Source organism: Megalobrama amblycephala, linkage group LG24, assembly GCF_018812025.1.
Source record: "Megalobrama amblycephala isolate DHTTF-2021 linkage group LG24, ASM1881202v1, whole genome shotgun sequence".
NCBI classification, from domain to species: Eukaryota; Metazoa; Chordata; class Actinopteri; order Cypriniformes; family Xenocyprididae; genus Megalobrama; species Megalobrama amblycephala.
In genome coordinates, this window is record NC_063067.1 from 33,693,825 (window position 1) to 33,711,191 (window position 17,367).

Sequence of the window (17,367 nt, forward strand, 5' to 3'; positions counted from 1 at the left end):
AATATGCAAATGAGCAGCAAGATCCAAGGCATGATATGTCACCTGTGACATTTTGTCGTTGAATGTAGGTGAAACTTATTGTTAGGTGCGATTTTGCTGATCTAAGATTAGTTTATGCCCACATACAGGGCTATAATTAAATAACGATGCATTGAAATTTGTCAAAAGTTGTTAGCATTTGGAGTGAGTTTGATTCATGCATTACTTTATGATGCATAATGCACTGTGACAATTTCTATACAAACTCCTGAATTAATTTTATCTGTAGGAAAACTGATTCCTTGTCAAATTACATTTACATTTAAATTTATTCCTTAATCAGACACTTTTACCCAGTGTGAGAAAAATACAAGCAGAAGGAATTAATCAAAAGGCAAACACTATACCAACTTTCCAAAGTATCAGAGTAGTTCAATGATGGAGTGCAGAAGCGCTGACTTTTTTAAGAGGCTAGTTAGTTAAGTGATCTTGGAAGAGGTCTTCATCCGTTTTATGAATATTTTAACAGATTCTGCTGTTCTTCTGAAATTAGAATCTTATTTTACCAGTAATGTGATCAGATTTGAGCGAGGTGTGCAGACCAGCATCTAGCAGAGGGAACGGCCACTGCAAACAACAACACAGTTACTCCACGACCTCCTGCAATAAAATCACGGTATGTGTGAACATCCCATTATAAGACAGCGTGATTACAGCCCGCAAGCATCATTTGCTCTCCATCAGCGTCTTCAGACTGGACAGCAGGATTCCTGTCTTTGGCAATTACCCACCATGACTCTGGGCTTTTCTGCCTGGTTTTTAACCAGGCAATGGAATTTAAAAGCAGCAAGCAAGACCTTGAAAGACCTCACAGAGAAAGAGAGAAACAGAGAGAAAAACTTCAGCTGATGTCTTGTGTTGGTGTAATTGGGGTGATTTCTTTACAATTGTCGTTACTCAAAAAAACCCTGGAACAGAGTTGAGTAGGATAAGTTGTTAAACTAAAAAGAGGTCTTAACACTTTATGAGGTGAAAAACAGTCTTTCTTTCTCTCAAGCATTCACACACACATTGTTGTCCCCAATAGTCGTCATTAAATGCAGCTTTTCATGACCGAGAAGAGCAATCACAATTGCCAAACCACAAAAAATTCAGAATCTAAACTCCTCATAACCACAGCAATGGTTCCTTCCAAATAACAAAATAATGAGTGAAATGAACACATACAGATGTAAAAGGGTTTTGAGGCTTGTGGACGGAGCAAACCGATACTTGCTGTTTTAGTTACTGTAAAGAGAGCATTAGAATTCACTGTCAATCATTTGTGTTTTCTCTGTGTGAAATGCAACACAAGCACTCAGACATTTGCAAGTTTGATGCTTCCAGATGTCCCAAAACCATTTTCAAGAAACACTCAAACACACATATTCAATTTTTTTACTTTTCCGAGGCTGTCATCTGAATATTTTTTTTTTTTTACAGCATTATTTTTATCCAACTACAATTTAATCACAACTTTTTGTCTTACTATATGACATTTTTTCTTCATCTTTACAGATAAACAATGCAGCATGACCAGTCAAACATACAGCCCCCCCCCCCCCCCAAAAAAGAAACATTCATACCAACACACTGGCACCGTTCTATTGTATACATATAACAAAAGATAATATCTATTTATGAATATTCAATTCGAAGAATTATATCAAAGACATGGCCACAGAGTCATAAAAAATAAATCTAATAAATAAATAAGTCAATAATTACAGAAGAATTTTTTTGAGGAAATGGATGATTGATTGAACTCGCTAACCTCACCATTCACAGAAGCAAATAATACACAATTTGTACTGTTTTCAGGTCACTGACACATTAAACTTAGACCAATACAGCAGTCAGGCTGGACCTGAGGAATACTGATTGGTCAGTTTATCTATATTTTACAAATGTCCACGTCTTCTCATCACTGTCAGTTAAACTCTTTTCATATGTTCAGTGCATAGGCAGAAAGCTAAGTCCCTTTCCTGGTTTCACTTCCCGTGCAGGTCATGTAAACGCCATGTTATTCCCGTCCAGCCTGATGTGCACTCTCGGACCAGTCAAGCATTCCCAGGCATCCGGATGCCAAACATGCTGAGGGCCCACCGTGTAGCACCATGCCGACCCTCAAGGATCAGACCGTAACCTCATGGTGGCATCTGCCTCCTGAGTCCCACCTCTGCATAGAGATGTCATGTGGAAGGTGGAGGTATGAACAACACTATACCGTAGTCTCGTACTCCGTCACTTCTTTGGGGTTGGTGAAGCTCTGGTACTGGATTCGGGGCGTCACGGGAGATGTATTCTCTAGCACCAGGATGGTCTTCCTCAGCCTACGGTCGATAAAGTGGGCGTCCCAGGCCGGGTACCTTTTTCTTGGCAGGTCGATGCGGATAACGGGACCTTCAGTTCTTGGTGGACGTGGAGAAGAAGCTGGGGGAACACTAGGAGGCCTTACCTGAAACACAGGAAGGCAACTGTCTCTATCCCCAGCCCCAATCTCCCGATCCCCACCATTAGTCCTTTGGAGTGTTCTGGGAGGGCTAGTAACCACGTCCGGTTGGGGCAAGGGTGTCCCCAAATCCCCAACGCCTCCCAGGCCAATTACCCCCATTCCCTCCTCCACACAGCTCCACTGAGCACCCAGGATGGGTCCGTCCGGGTGGAGTAGGCAATAATAGACGAACATAAAGAACGTTCCCAAAGCGTAGCTACACACCACCACGCACACGATGATCAGGGCGTAGAAGTCTGAAGTGTGAGGTCCCCTGTGAATATACCAAGCGGTGGTGAGTGCCACATTCTCAACCAAGGTCACGCAGTAGTACACGCCCAGCCGAAAGCGAGCACGGCCTTCTTTCACGTTGAACCAGCAAAAGATGTAGATGATCCCCACCACCATGTTGTAGATGATCTCCTCCCACTTGGACATGCAGAAGTCGGTCTCGCCTTGGATGATCCAAAAGGTCATGGCGCACCAATGGGCCACGATGAAGATCCCGAAGTAAAGCTGGAAGACTGAAGCGAAGAGGGCGAATGCGATGGTTCGAGCACCGATGGTGAAGAGATGCCAGAGCATCTGAACAATCACAGCCTTGTAGGACATGGGGAGTTTATCGTCACGAGAGTCGCGTAGAACCTTCTGGTAGGATGCGATCATCCAGGCGAGGGAAACCAATGAGGCAGACGCAGAGAGACCTACAGAGACAGAGCAAGAAGAACAGAGAGGCAGCTTGAGTAATGAAGCATAAAAACAGAAATAACTTTATGCAAAAGAAACTTGGCACTGCAAACACTGTTCTACATACAGTACATAGGAGATGCTTCTTGCATTACAGTGCTGGTAACAAACGTTAGTACTCAAGGGCCAATGGAGGTACCTTCAAATGTCTGTGCTATTAAACAGGATTTGCTACTGTCCATGTATCAGTATAGCTGCAACCTGATCTCATGGAAAAACTTACCTGTGGGAACATTTTTGCAAAACGCAAAATACATACCAATACGTTCATATCACTGCAGTTTCCAATAGAAATGAACACCAGAGGCAGTAAAACAGCAAGCACTTCTTACACTGTTATGATTACAGGGTCAGATTATGGATTAATAAAGACTTGTTTTCACGTCTCCTTGGACAATATTACTGTATGTTATGATCTCAAAACACTTTTTACGAAAGTGCATGATTTGTAAACAAATACATTTTGGACTTTGCATCTCTTAACCACCCAGCAAACATTGGTCCGATGGCAACGTCGTGTCCCTGGCCAAAATAGATAACATCAAAGACGTACGTTCAAATTTAATTTTGGAACTATTTTTCAACCATGACATTACGCCTCGGAGGCATAACCTGATATTGCTGAGTTCAACATGTTCCTGGGTTAACATTTTTGTTGATCCTGGAACAACATTCAAATCAACCAATCAGATTTCAGGGACAAGTTTACAGATTATGTAAGGTTAGGCTTAAAATCATGAATTGGTGCTTCTACATCAGTGTTATTCATCTATCATTCCCTCTGATTTTTGGGATTACCTTTGGGTAGGGTTAGGTTTAGGGGTAGGAATAGGGTTAAGATTACATTTTCAGACTAGAATGTTGTTCCAGGATCAACAAAATATGTTGACCCAGGAATGCATCTAACTCAGCAATATCAGGAGGGATGCCTTTTCAACAGTCATTAAATGCCAAATGTTTGCTGGTCAGCTCCATATGTTTCGCTTTTCTGATGTAACAAGCTGGTATGGAAGTGTACTTAGGATGTGGAAACCTTGGGTATGAATCCCGTGAAACTCACGATAAAAGTGCTCAAAGATAAGAGACCAAAAACAAGCTGAAATGACATGATTACGAATGCTTTTTATGTCACATTTGCTTTTGTTAACACTATTTGCTAGGTTTAGGTGTAGTGTCTTTTTGTACATTATTTTAAAAAGTAATGGAGCATTAAGCTTAGCGCCAATCACCGGACATTTTAAACCTGAGGCGTATAAAACCAACGTAACAAAAACATTTCGGAAAAAAACTGAACATGCTTTTAGTGCCACTCAGTGGACATTTCACATTGAAACTGTCACAAAACGCATTTTCGTTTTAAAAATGTTCCCACGGGTACATTTTTCTAATGAGCCTGGGGTGTATAAATGTGAACAATTTAATTAACTCTAAACTAACTTTCTCAGCAAGATTCTCTTCAAACTGTTGCTACACCATGAGAGTGGTTGACTTGAAAGAGAAAACTAGCCATAGAAGATGCTATAAAGTACAGCTGCTTAAAAGAACAGCTTGAACCAGTGCCATGAAGTTCCATGCTGGTCCAAGCTGGTTTATGCTGGTTTGGTGCTAGTCTAGCTGGTAGATTGCTATTGTTAATGTTAACTAAATGAACTGAAATAAAACTAGGGGAAAAAAAAAAAAAAAAAAAAATGTTCAGGATTCCAAACCACCAATTAATTTAAATGATATATGGCATATTATAAAACTTGAAATATTTACAAACCGCCTGTACTGATATTGAAAATGGCACTTGATATAGCACTCAATTAACTGCTGTCAAACATTTTTAAACCATACCAGTTAGTGCATTAAAAGGATAGTTCACCCAAAATTGAAAATTCTGGCGTAATTTACCTACCCTCATAGGAGGATATTTGAAAGAATGTTTGTAACCAAGCAGATCTCACTCCCCATTGACTACCATAGTAGGAAAAAAAAATACTATGGCAGTCAATGGGGGGCAAGATCTGCTTGGTTACAAACATTCTTACAAATATCTTCTTTTGTGTTCAGCAGAACAAAGAAATTTATACAGGTTTGGGACAACTTGAGGGGGAGTAAATGATGACAGAATTTTCATTTTTGGGTGAACTATCACCTTAACTTTGACAGCCCTTAACACTAAAACTAAAATAGAAAGAAAAAAGACTGAAACTGTGGAAATTCTGGATTCCATTTTCTTAAACTCCATTAAAAATAAAACAAATAATAATAATAATAATAAAAAGAGAAAAAAAATAGAAGAAGCAAGCTAGCAGCTTGATTTTTCTGGTGATGTTTTGCTGGTTAGACTAGTCAAGAAGCTTCACTGGAACACCAGTACAACAGGATCCCATGCTGGTGACCAGATCCTTATTTTCTTTTTCAGCAGGGAATGCCTTGTAGCTGAGAGTGCAGTGCATTGGCTTAAGAATTGCATTCAGACACATTTTGAAAGGCAATGATGCACGAAATCAAACTTGGATAGCTAGAAGTGTTTGCATTTACGTACGTGCATACAGCAGGTCTCAGGCCTGAGTGTGAAAATGACTTCAAATGGTATTTGGAAAGAAAATACATGTCTTATATTTCAGTTTATAGCTCAGTCTATAGTGTAGGTATAGGTGCAAATGAGACAACCTGGGTGTTGCATCTATGAAGCTTCTCTATAGCAGTGGTCAATTAAATAGCCTGAAAAAAGCAAGTACTAAATATAAAACCTAATCAAAATCATTAAGAATCACTACATTTCCACATTTTCAGACTTCTGCCTTCAATATTTAATTAGATCTGATGTGATTCATTGCTAATTGAACATGCGATTGAATAATTAACTTTCAAAACATGAATAATTCAGGCCCTAATTGATGTCTCTAGCCTCTCTGGACTCATAATATATGAATGTGTGAATATATACCTTGAATCATGACAGACACATTTTGAGAGAATATATTCTGACGAGGCAAAGAAGCAAAGCGATCTTAATTCCAGACATCACAGCGGCTCTTATGAAACACAAACTGACGTGAGCTGGCAAAGATGCTAGAGCTGTTCTTTCAAAGGGTGATGGCAGGAAAAAAAAAAACAAGTTTTGTAATGTTTGTTGCTCTTGTTTTAGATTTCAAATAATATTGCATAGAAGCTACAACACCTGCTGAGACAACAAATCGCAGGGCTTGTTCCCCAACTGCCTGAGAGGATGTCTCTCTAGAGAGAGTGAGTGTGAGAGTGTGTGGCAGGGAGACAGACAGGTGCTTTATATTGTGTTTGCGAGTACCCTAAAGCGCAAGGTAGAGCGAAAAGTTGAAGAGGAGGTGTGTGTAAGCGTGTGTGATTGAGAGATGTGCAGCAATCTCAGGAGGCTTCTACATTGAGCTGATGTTATCATGGGGATCAGCTCTTAAATACAGCTCACTGCATGTTTGTGTATCTGCTGGGTCCCGGTCGATTGGCTTTGTTCTGGTGCTTGATTCCTCTCCTGTCCAGCTACACACACATACTTGTATATGTGGTTTATGGGACTCCCCATAGGTGTAATGGTTTTTATTCTGTACAAACTGTATATTCTCTCCCCCTACACTACCCCGAAACCTTTTCCATCACAGAAAACAGTCTACATTTTTTGAATTGCAAAAAAATTTAGAATGTTTTTTAAGCCATTTGGTTTACGAGGACACAGGAAGTGTCCTCATAAACCATTTACGTTGTACTACCCATGTCATTATACACATTTGTGTCCTCATAAACCATGTGTACAAGAACACACACGCGTTAAAGAAACCTACACTTGAATCTTTACCCCATTTAGTTCACCCAAAAATGAAAATTTGATGTTTATCTGCTTACCCCCAGCGCATCCAAGATGTAGGTGACTTTGTTTCTTCAGTAGAACACAAATGATGATTTTTAACTCCAACCGTTGCGGTCTGTCAGTCGTGTAATGCATGTCAATGGGAACTTCGCACAGACAAATCCAAATTAAACCCTACAGCTCGTGATGACACATTGATGTCCTAAGACACGAAACGATCAGTTTGTGTGAGAAACCGAACAGTATTTATATCATTTTTTACCTCTAATACACCACCATGTCCAACTGCCTTGAGCATCCAGTGTGCGAAGTCTGAAAATGCGCTCTGATGACGGAAGTGATGTCTCGCGTGTATATGTCAATGAGTGCGAGACATCACTTCCGGCATCAGAGCGCGTTTTTTGACCTCACTAACCGGATGTGGAGGCACAAACCGATCATTTCTTGTCTTAGGACATCAATGTGTCGTCACGAGCCGCAGGGTTTAATTTGGATTTGTCTGTGCATGTTTTTTTACTCTTATAGATGGAGTTCCTATTGACACGCATTATACGACTGACAGACCACAACGGTTGGAGTTAAAAATCATCATTTGTGTTCTACTGAAGAAACAAAGTCACCTACATCTTGGATGCACTGGGGGTAAGCAGATAAACATCACATTTTCATTTTTGGGTGAACTATCCCTTTAAATTGTTTGGACAAAATAGATTTGGGCTAAGTCATGAAACCCCCTGTTTTAGCTCTGCTTGTTTACACCTCTGATTTGAAAAAGACTCAAAAAATGGTTGTGTAAAGCTCTGGAAAATTGGGAGTGTAGAGGGTGGGAAGAAGGGAAGAAGACAACAACCAATGAAAACACAGACCTGCAACACATTCATTAGAAAGACGAATATTTAAAAGTGTGCAGAGAAAAAAAAACAAACAACAGATTTGAAGGCAACTTGAGGTCCTTTCACACTACACTTAACCCTGGGTTATCGCAGGTTTAGCACCGCTTTTGCTGTGTTAACCCCGCATTGCGGTGCCAAACTGGTACAGTCTGAAACAATGCGGTGTTAGAATGTTAGACACTTAGCAACAGACAACCAATCGGTTACTCATATTTGCGTGCTTTGGACAGTCAGGAAACACTGCACATTGTATAGAAACAGTAAATTTAGTGTTTGAGAGGAAAAATGTCAAATGTTGACAGAAAACGCAACAATTTGAGTGAAGAAGAGACCGTTCCATTCTTACCTTTATGTCCATTCAGTATAACTCGATAGTACAATTGGCAATATGAGGATCCGCAATGCTGGAGCTAGCTAGCCTATGTAAACAAGTCATGTGCTGAGTTTATCCAATCAGTGACACTGTCCTCCAAAAAAAACGACCCTATAGGTCGTTTTTCAATCACCTTATATTTACGTTTTAAAGTCATGCGCCCTCTAGCTGGCGTAAAAATAATGACGGTGTCGAGTTGCGTCTGTCGTCATGAAATGACATATGACTGTTGTTACCAATCAAAATGCGTGTTCATTTAAATGCAATGTGTTTGTCCTATTTCCATCTAGCAAAACTCATTTTTTTATTAAAGACTACACCTACCCCACCTCTAAACCTACCCTTAGTGATTTATAGTGCATACACACTTTATGAGCACATGCAAACCCACGATCGCATGATTGCATGATTGCATATATTGCAATGCTCTGCCAATTGAGCTACGCAAAACCTGAAATATGATGCAGATAAAAGGGAACAATGCATTAAAATGAAAATGCAACTTTAGCAAACGCTCCTATGGGTCGTATTTCAGGGAAATGACAAACAGCCTATATGGGAGTATTGGTTGGAGAACATGTTGCACCACAAATAAGTAAAATGTTAAAAGCACACTATGTAAATTTACTACTACGCTAGAGGTCGGTTATTCAAAACAAAGGCGTAGATTGATGATGCCTTGATTTTGTTGTTTTCACGTCTACGGCTGGTGGAAAAGAATCGGGACAGGACTCGGGCAGAAATCATGTTAATGGATGCGATTATTAACGTTACTGGAGTATGAAGCAGAGCAGGACCGAGTGTTGTGAGAGCAGAAAGGAGGCTGCTGGAGTGATTGATTTATCGAGAGCAGCAGTCACCACTTCCGCTCTTCCGGTCATGAGTATGTGGGGTAATGCAACGCTGTTTATCATATTAGATACATTTGAGTGTTGAAAGTTGTTATAGTTCTTCTCTGCGTTCACTTGGCGGCTGCTATGAGACACTTGTTACACACTGCAGTAAGCTAGATCGATATTAGACATGGTAAAACATGGTACTCGCTGTTTATTTAAAGATTTAAACAATAAGACTTACTATGTTTAGCAATACAACATGATTAGTGTTCTGTCGATGAATGTATCCAAACAGTTGCTCACCTGTCTAATAAAACACATTATATATTAAAGTGTCTTTGGTGTTTCCATGGTTTATACAAAATAAAACCGGAAACCGAGTGTAACGCGGATATGACGCCATTGATAAGCGATGCACGGACACGTCCCGTGTCCTGGTTAAAATTGCTTATTTCTCTGGATTTAAACACTCTTGGAAATATTTGGGATAATTAAAGTACACAAGTCAACAAAATATATAACACTGTTCTAGTGTTTTTTGGATATTTTAATCTAAAAATCTTACATATTGTGCCTTTAACCCAGGTTTTAGGAATGTACAATGTGAAACATCAGCTTACGAATATCCAGGATTAATTGTTAACCCTGGGTGAATTATGAGCAGTGTGAAACATGAAGCAAGATAACCCAGGATTCAGTTTACCCAGGGTTTACAATGACCCAGGGTTAACTATTTCAAGTGTGAAAAGCCCTTTGATGTATTTTAAAAAATATAACCATATGACAACAAACTCAAAACAATCTTATCATTAGAGACTACTAACAACTATCAGGAACAAATCAAACGTTTAGAAATATCAACAGATTATAACTTTGCAGAGCTACTGGTCTTTAAGAAAAATGAGCAAGAACATTTAATAATACTTTCATTATGTTTACGAGCACTACAGCCTATGACACATCAGTTTAACAGGAAGAATAAAGGCATAGTTACTTTTTTGTCCATTCTTCTTTGAATTTCAGTCTACATCATTGTCTTCTGTGTATCAGAATAATCCGTCTTGTCATCGCGATCATGATCAGACGTACCGCTGCACAAGTGTCCTTATTTGCACATATATTTTATTAGAAGAAGACATGATGAAATATATATAGTACTTACATATAATACTTTCTATGTTACACATTTCTGAATACTGATTTATTAAAACAGAGCTATTAAACTAAGACAGTACAGAAGATGGCTCAGGTGCTAGCATTCTTAGCACCATCAAAATAAAAGTCACTTATCAGCTAAACAGAACAACTTACTGGCTAATGGCGATAATTATTTATTGGCAAAGTCGACCACTAGTTTAAATCATTGAAGAAATACTCTTCCACTTCAAGGCCGCGTAGTCCATATCACACTGTGGATTTCTTTTTTGCACAAGCCTGACCCTTGCTGTTTATTGAGCGTTTACTCTTTTGCATTTCATTTCCTCTCTCTCTCTCTCTCTCTCTCTCTCTCTCTCTCCCAGCCCTTGTTCTGAGCAACTCATTTGGTGCAGATCCAGATTAAGTGAGGTCTTAATTAGCAGAGATCCGAAAGCATTAGTCTGCGTTTTCCCGCTCCGCTTCCAGCCTGCCCGCATGCTCTCCGCGTTCTCTCCCGGCCTCCTTTTCAGAGGCTCTCATGGAGCAATGTGCTGGCAATCTTAATTAAATCAAACATCAGACGCAGCGCAAGCCCACTGCCACAAAGACAGCCAATGCAGTTTAAAGAGAAAGGGATAAGACAAGTTAAAGCCCAGCACTGCCAGTGCTGAGAGAGAGAAAGATGGAAGTTTAAGTTTCGCCTAGATGATGTAGTGGAAGAAAGTGCAGGAGATGTTTGCATAATGCATTTTAATAACAGCATTTGTGCTTTAGATTGTATTAAACGACTACATGGCAGTTATAGTCAAGTCCTCACAGAACAAAGACTCTCTCCGAGACCTCTAAGACCTTGAAACACACAGAGGGGAATTTGCTAAAATGCTTTTCTGTGAATTACTTTCTTATGCTAATGATTACCTATCCTGCTTAAAAACAGCACAAGCCGCCATTACTAGTTTAAAAGCATGTTGTGTTGAAAGTAATGCGTTGAACAAGAAATAACTTTTTATTTTAAGCATTAGAGAAACACATTTTGGTGTGTGTGGGTTTGTATGAGAGAGAAGAGTGTTCATGATTACCTGTGGCTGCTCGGGCTGTCAACCATATACTTGAGTGATTATTACAGTATTTTTAGCTGGGAAATAAATAAATAAAACAAGTTTTGTTCTCTTTTGCTTTTTTGTAACAGAGCTGGATGATACAGTATACAGTCCAACCAAAATTTATTCAAACATGAACATTTCATTCATTAATACAGTTTATTCATGACAGTTTTTTAAAAAAAAAGGGTAATAAAATATGATCTCGGAGTTAAACTGTGTCTAAGAACTAATCTAAAAAATAGAAGTATATCTATCAATGGCATAATTGTGACAAGGAATTAAAATTGTGTACAACACTTTGTAAATTCAAGAAAATGTTTAAAAACAAGGTGATAAATAATTATATAATTTAATATGAAATATTTTTGTATTATTTTTTGAAATGTGCATTTTTATGTATATTTTTGGAAAATGTCTTGTAGTAATCAAGTCCAAGGGAAATTAAAGTGATGTTCATTTGATATATATGTATAAAGTGTAGGCATAATAAGCAGTGGCTTCAGCCTACTCCTTTTTCGTTTATTATGTATATTTTTATTTCTTATGAAAAATTGACTGCAAGGACCGAAATAAATTGTTGTTGTTGTTGTTGTCAGAAACAATTAATCTTAATTATGTCAGAAAACACTTAAGAAAAACATGGTCAGGTCAAAGTGTCTGAATAATTCTTGGTTCCAAATTTGTATCAGTTTTACTGGTAGTGCACTGTATGAAGAATCTTTGGGTATAATATGTCACAGTTTACTTTATTTTGCATAAATGAACTATAGTGTCCTGCACCCACTAGTAAAAAATATACCAAAAATATCAAAAACATCTGTATAATTTTTGGTTTGGTTGTATGTGTATATAGTAGGATCATAAAATGTTCATCCAATTATTCTATTCGGTTCGAATGAAATAATACAATGTCCTACCCAATCAAACGATTAATCGCGATTAATCACATACAAAATAAAAGTCTGAGTTTGCCTAATATATGTGTGAGTACTGTGTGTAATTATTATGTATATATAAATGCAAACACATTCATGTATATATTTGAGAAATATTTACAAGTATATGCATTTATTTATATTTTTATTATATTTATATAAAAAATATTTTGTACATAAATAACATATTTCTCTTAAATATATACATTAATTTGTGTGTATTTATATATACATAATAATTACACACAGTACACCCACATGTATTATGCAAACTCAAACTTTTATTTTGTATACGATTAATCGCGATTAATCGTTTGACAGCCCTCGCGCACATACCCTCGCGCACCCTGTTCACGCGGACATCATCATACGTCATCGCCACGTTTCATGTTATGCAAGAGTTTATACAGACAGACGTCAGTCACAGAGCACAGCTAACAAACAGCAGCCACGTTTTACAGTTCGAATTAAAACAACAAGCTTATGCTGCATACATGCCATAACTGATGTAATTAGAGATAATTATGGGTTTCCATGTCAACAGTATCAACACCGAAATGAATCTGCAGCAGTCAAGTTGCTTTCATTCATTATTATTGCAATGTTATGTACTTTGAGATATAAGGGAGTTTAATGCCTTCTCTTATGACTCTTTGCAGAGAGCAGCTGTGTGTGTGTGTGTGTGTGTGTGTGTGTGTGTGTGTGTGTGTGCACGTTCATGTGTTTCGGAGGAGGCGTGGTTTTGGATGGCAATTTTCATGGAGGGTGGGATTTTAATTAATAATTAGCATTTCCCAGATCACCTACTGCACCTTTAATAAAACATCTTGCAAATCACGAGACAAGTAAGGAATGTAAAGCATGCTCTTTAGGAAACTTGCATATAAAATAAATAAATAAAAAGCATTTTAAAAGTCCAAATATATTGTTAATATTCCTAGTAGACATCTCTTTGTAGGTCCATTAATTTGAAGCTTAGTTGTTTAAAAAGGACATACTGAAGTGAAACGGTGATGTGTTGAACAAACTAGATGCTACTGTACTTTATTGCAGTGCAGTCATAAAAAAAAACAGATCAGCATGCAACACGAATATCATCCAATCAGAATCATGAAAAAACAGCATTGCCATCGTATAGGAGACTGCACACTTCAGAGCGCTCACTTCAAGTTTCTCTGCTCTCCACAGTGAGTGTGGAATACAGATGCTCACTTTCAGATGGAATTCGCAGACACAATGTAAAGGTCAAAAGTCTGAGACAGACTGACAGGCAGGGCCATGAGATCAGAAAAAGAAACAAAGCAAAAGACAGCGAAAGAAGATAAGAAGAACACGAAAAAGCCTTCTGTGTGGTGGTTGGTAACCAAACCCGTGACCCAGAATTAATCAGAACATCTCTGAGTCTGTGCAATCCTACAGCATGTCCCTCTGTGCTCTCCATCCGGCTGCTATACACCTCATCCCGTCTCTCTCTCTCTCTCTCGTTCATTCTATCCTCTTGTCTTTTTCTGCTGACTATCCTTTTCCTCTCATCTTTTTGTCTCCTGAGAAGTGTTCTCTCTCCCAGGGACATGTGGTGGCCTTCTGAGGAAGCAAAGAAGTCATCTCTATGCTTTTAAAACTTTTAAAAATTGTAAATTTTTTTCTTTACTTGAATGATTCATTTAATCTCATATTTCTCAATGTATAATAAGAATATAAAATATAATATAAATAAATGTGACAATAGCAGCATTCTCTTGGCGATATGCTATTTAGACTAACGTTAGATGAAAACAGCGATAGATTCTATTTACACCATGTAAAAGTATCAGTTCTTTGCAGTAAGAGCTAATAGTAATTAGATGCTATCTATACTTTATATTGGCAGATACTGTTTGCAACTCAGTATTTTTGTACATTAACAGGATGCAATAATATCATAGAGTGTAAATGATTATATTTATTAAAATTATTAAATGGATGCTGCCTTATTGGGAGAATAAAAACCCTCCCTATACCGTCATCTAACCCTACCCAATAAACACTTTTAATATTATTAAGCACTCGTTCGCAGTTTATTTCCACTTTTAGAACATTATTTTCATTTTTTATTGAAAATAAACGCGGGCTTGGCAAAAGGCAGATTCGAACCCGCATTGATCACGTTAAAAGCCAGGTTTGCAAGCTTTACTTGCTACTGCTGCACCACTGATTGCATTAAATTGCATGCAACTTTTTAAAACAGACATTGGTGGGCGGAGCTAGTGTAAATAGCGTTTACCAACAAGCGCACTTAGTGTAAATAGATATTCTGTAAATGGCACTACATTACCGTTCAAATGTTTAGGATTGATAGATGTTTTTTTTTTATGTCTCTTATGCTCACCAAGACATTCATCAAAACACAATAAACACAGTTTAAAACAGCTGAATTTTCAGCATCATTACTCCAGTCTTCAGTGTCACATGATCCTTCAGAAATCATTCCAATATGTTTATTTGATGCTCAAGAAACATTTCTGATTATTATCAAATTTTTCAGGATTCTTTGATTTATTTGAAATAGATTTTTTTTAAATTACCTTATAAATTCTGTCATTGCGTTACATTACATTACATTAAAAAACTATCACTTTTGATCGATTCCATGCATCCTTGCTTTTGAATGGTAGTGTACTTTTATTATTATCATTATTATGTATCATTTTTATTATTAAACTATTTTCATATCATACCTATTGCTGTCTTTTTTCCCCCATGCTTGTATCTGAGGTGCCAGAGTCAGTTCATATGCCATCGCACAGAGTGGAGCGTGTTAAACGTTTTGTTTAATTCATCACAAGCAAACCTCTTCTCAGGAGTGGCCATATGAATAAGTCATGATAACTACGGCACAATCACACAAGTGTTCTGTCCTCTCTCTCTTTCTCAACACTTCCCTTTAAGCACGCCCAACTAAAAGCATCTCATGTACCCACCTGGGAAACCGTGTGTGTGTGTGTGTGTGTGTGTGTGTGTGTGCTCTCACCCTGTAGGGGCAGTATGTGGTTGCTGTGGATCATGATGCTGAGCTGTAGCACGAGCTGAGGTGCGCTCTTCAGGAAAGCCTCCAGCAGCCGCAGCATGTTGATGTCAGCACTCTCGAACATCAGACGCCAGTAGAAATGACGCTGACCCGGGTCGCCATGCCAACGGCTTTGCACTCCCAGGTACAACGTGTGGACGTACCTGGAAACACACAGAGGGGAAATGTCAAGTGGTTATTTAGGTTCAGTAATTAAAGGTCAAATTATGTGATCTTGCTCTTTATAGCCACCCTTAAAAATGATTGTAAATATACATTAACTGTTGGACTACTGCATGAAAGGGCTCAGAAATTTACCAGCGTTTCAAAATGCCGATTATTCAATTATTATTAAAATATTCAGTTCTAGGTCTATTTAGTGAAGCATTTAGTTCAATGTTTTGCTTCTGTTGTAGTGTAATTGTTTACTGTACAAACAAAAATTCAAATGTCCTGATAATTTACTCAGCCCCATGTCAGTCAATATGTTCATGTCTTTCTTTCTTCAGTGGAAAAGAAATGAAAGTTTTTGAGGAAAACATTCCAGGATTTTTCTCCATATAGTGGACTTCAATGGGGTTCAACGGGTTGAAGGTCCAAATGTCAGTTTCAGTGCAGCTTCAAAGAGCTCTACATGATCCCAGACGAGGAATAAGAGTCTAATCTAGAGAAACCATCGGACATTTTCTAAAAAATTAAAAAAAATTATATACTTTTTAACCACAAATGCTCATCTTGCACTGCTCTGTGGTGCTCCACGCATTACATAATCATGTTGGAAAGGTCACGAGTGACGAAGGTGGAAGTATCGATCCAGTGTCTACAAAGCGAACGTGCAAAGACTAAGTCAAACAGCCTTTACAAAAAAAAAAAAAAAGAAAAAAGGTAAAACATCGATTTCAGATGATTTTGAAGTTGGAGGAAAAAATTAGATGTTTTTGCCTACGTCACTTGTGACCTTTCCAACGTGATTATGTAATGCGTGGCACATCACAGAGCAGTGCAAGATGAGCATTTGTGGTTAAAAAGTTTATAATTTTTATTTTTTTCAAAAATGGCCGATGGTTTCTCTAGATAAGACTCTTATTCCTCGTCTGGGATCATGTAGAGCTCTTTGAAGCTGCATTGAAACTGACATTTGGACCTTCAACCCGTTGAACCCCAGTGAAGTCCACTATATGGAGAAAAATCCTGGAATGATTTCCTCAAAAACCTTCATTTCTTTTCCACTGAAGAAAGAAAGACATGATCATCTTGGATGACATGGGGGTGAGTGAATTATCAGGACATTTTAATTCTGAAGTGAACTAATCCTTTAATAGAAATTTATTAATATTACCAAGAACCGCATAAGCCCAGCAATATGCATATGACAAATTAACAATTTTGAAAATGCATAAACAACAGCAGAAGTTTGATTTACCAGCCAAACACATGGAACAAACACTGGGCCAAATATTGTGTTTGTGTTAGCCACATTACCAAGTGACAGATACATTTACCATAGAGTTTGATTGGATGCTCAGATTTTTTTTTTTTTTTAACTCAGTTTTTCCTTGCTGTCAGTTTGTTATATTATACAGCTGTGTAATATAGCATAACGTTGGACTGATTTGAAAGTCCATTCTAGCAGAGCACTTATTTTTCGGATTTAGAATTCCAATTAATTAATTCAAATGAATTATTTGACTGATTGGATAACATGCTGTGTCTTGTGGCTCCAAAAACTTGCCTTAAGGTAAAAAATGCAGCTGAAAATCAATTCCAGTGGAGGAGAATCATTTCTGACACTGATGCTAAAAATGCTCATGGTTTAAAATTTAGTTAACGTTCTTACTTGCATATTCATGAGGTTAATAACATTGATTGAACAAGAACAGGATGCAACCTGTTCGAATACCTGCCTGTGCATATGCAGAAACATTGTCTTATATCTCCTGAAATATAGCACAAAAA

General features: G+C 38.0%; 1 protein-coding gene across 1 annotated transcript in view; it reads right to left on the reverse strand.

Annotated features, from left to right (window-relative positions):
- Window positions 1-1,406: 1,406 nt before the first annotated feature.
- xkr7b (XK, Kell blood group complex subunit-related family, member 7b) overlaps window positions 1,407-17,367 on the reverse strand; it is a 90,494-nt gene continuing 74,533 nt past the window's right edge. Inside the window, exons 2-3 of the mRNA XM_048178898.1 lie at window positions 15,376-15,575; window positions 1,407-3,216 (exon numbers count right to left, since the gene is read on the reverse strand). Coding sequence (XP_048034855.1) covers window positions 2,240-3,216; window positions 15,376-15,575 — 1,177 coding nt within the window. The 3' untranslated portion in view covers window positions 1,407-2,239. The remainder of the gene's footprint in view (window positions 3,217-15,375; window positions 15,576-17,367) is intronic.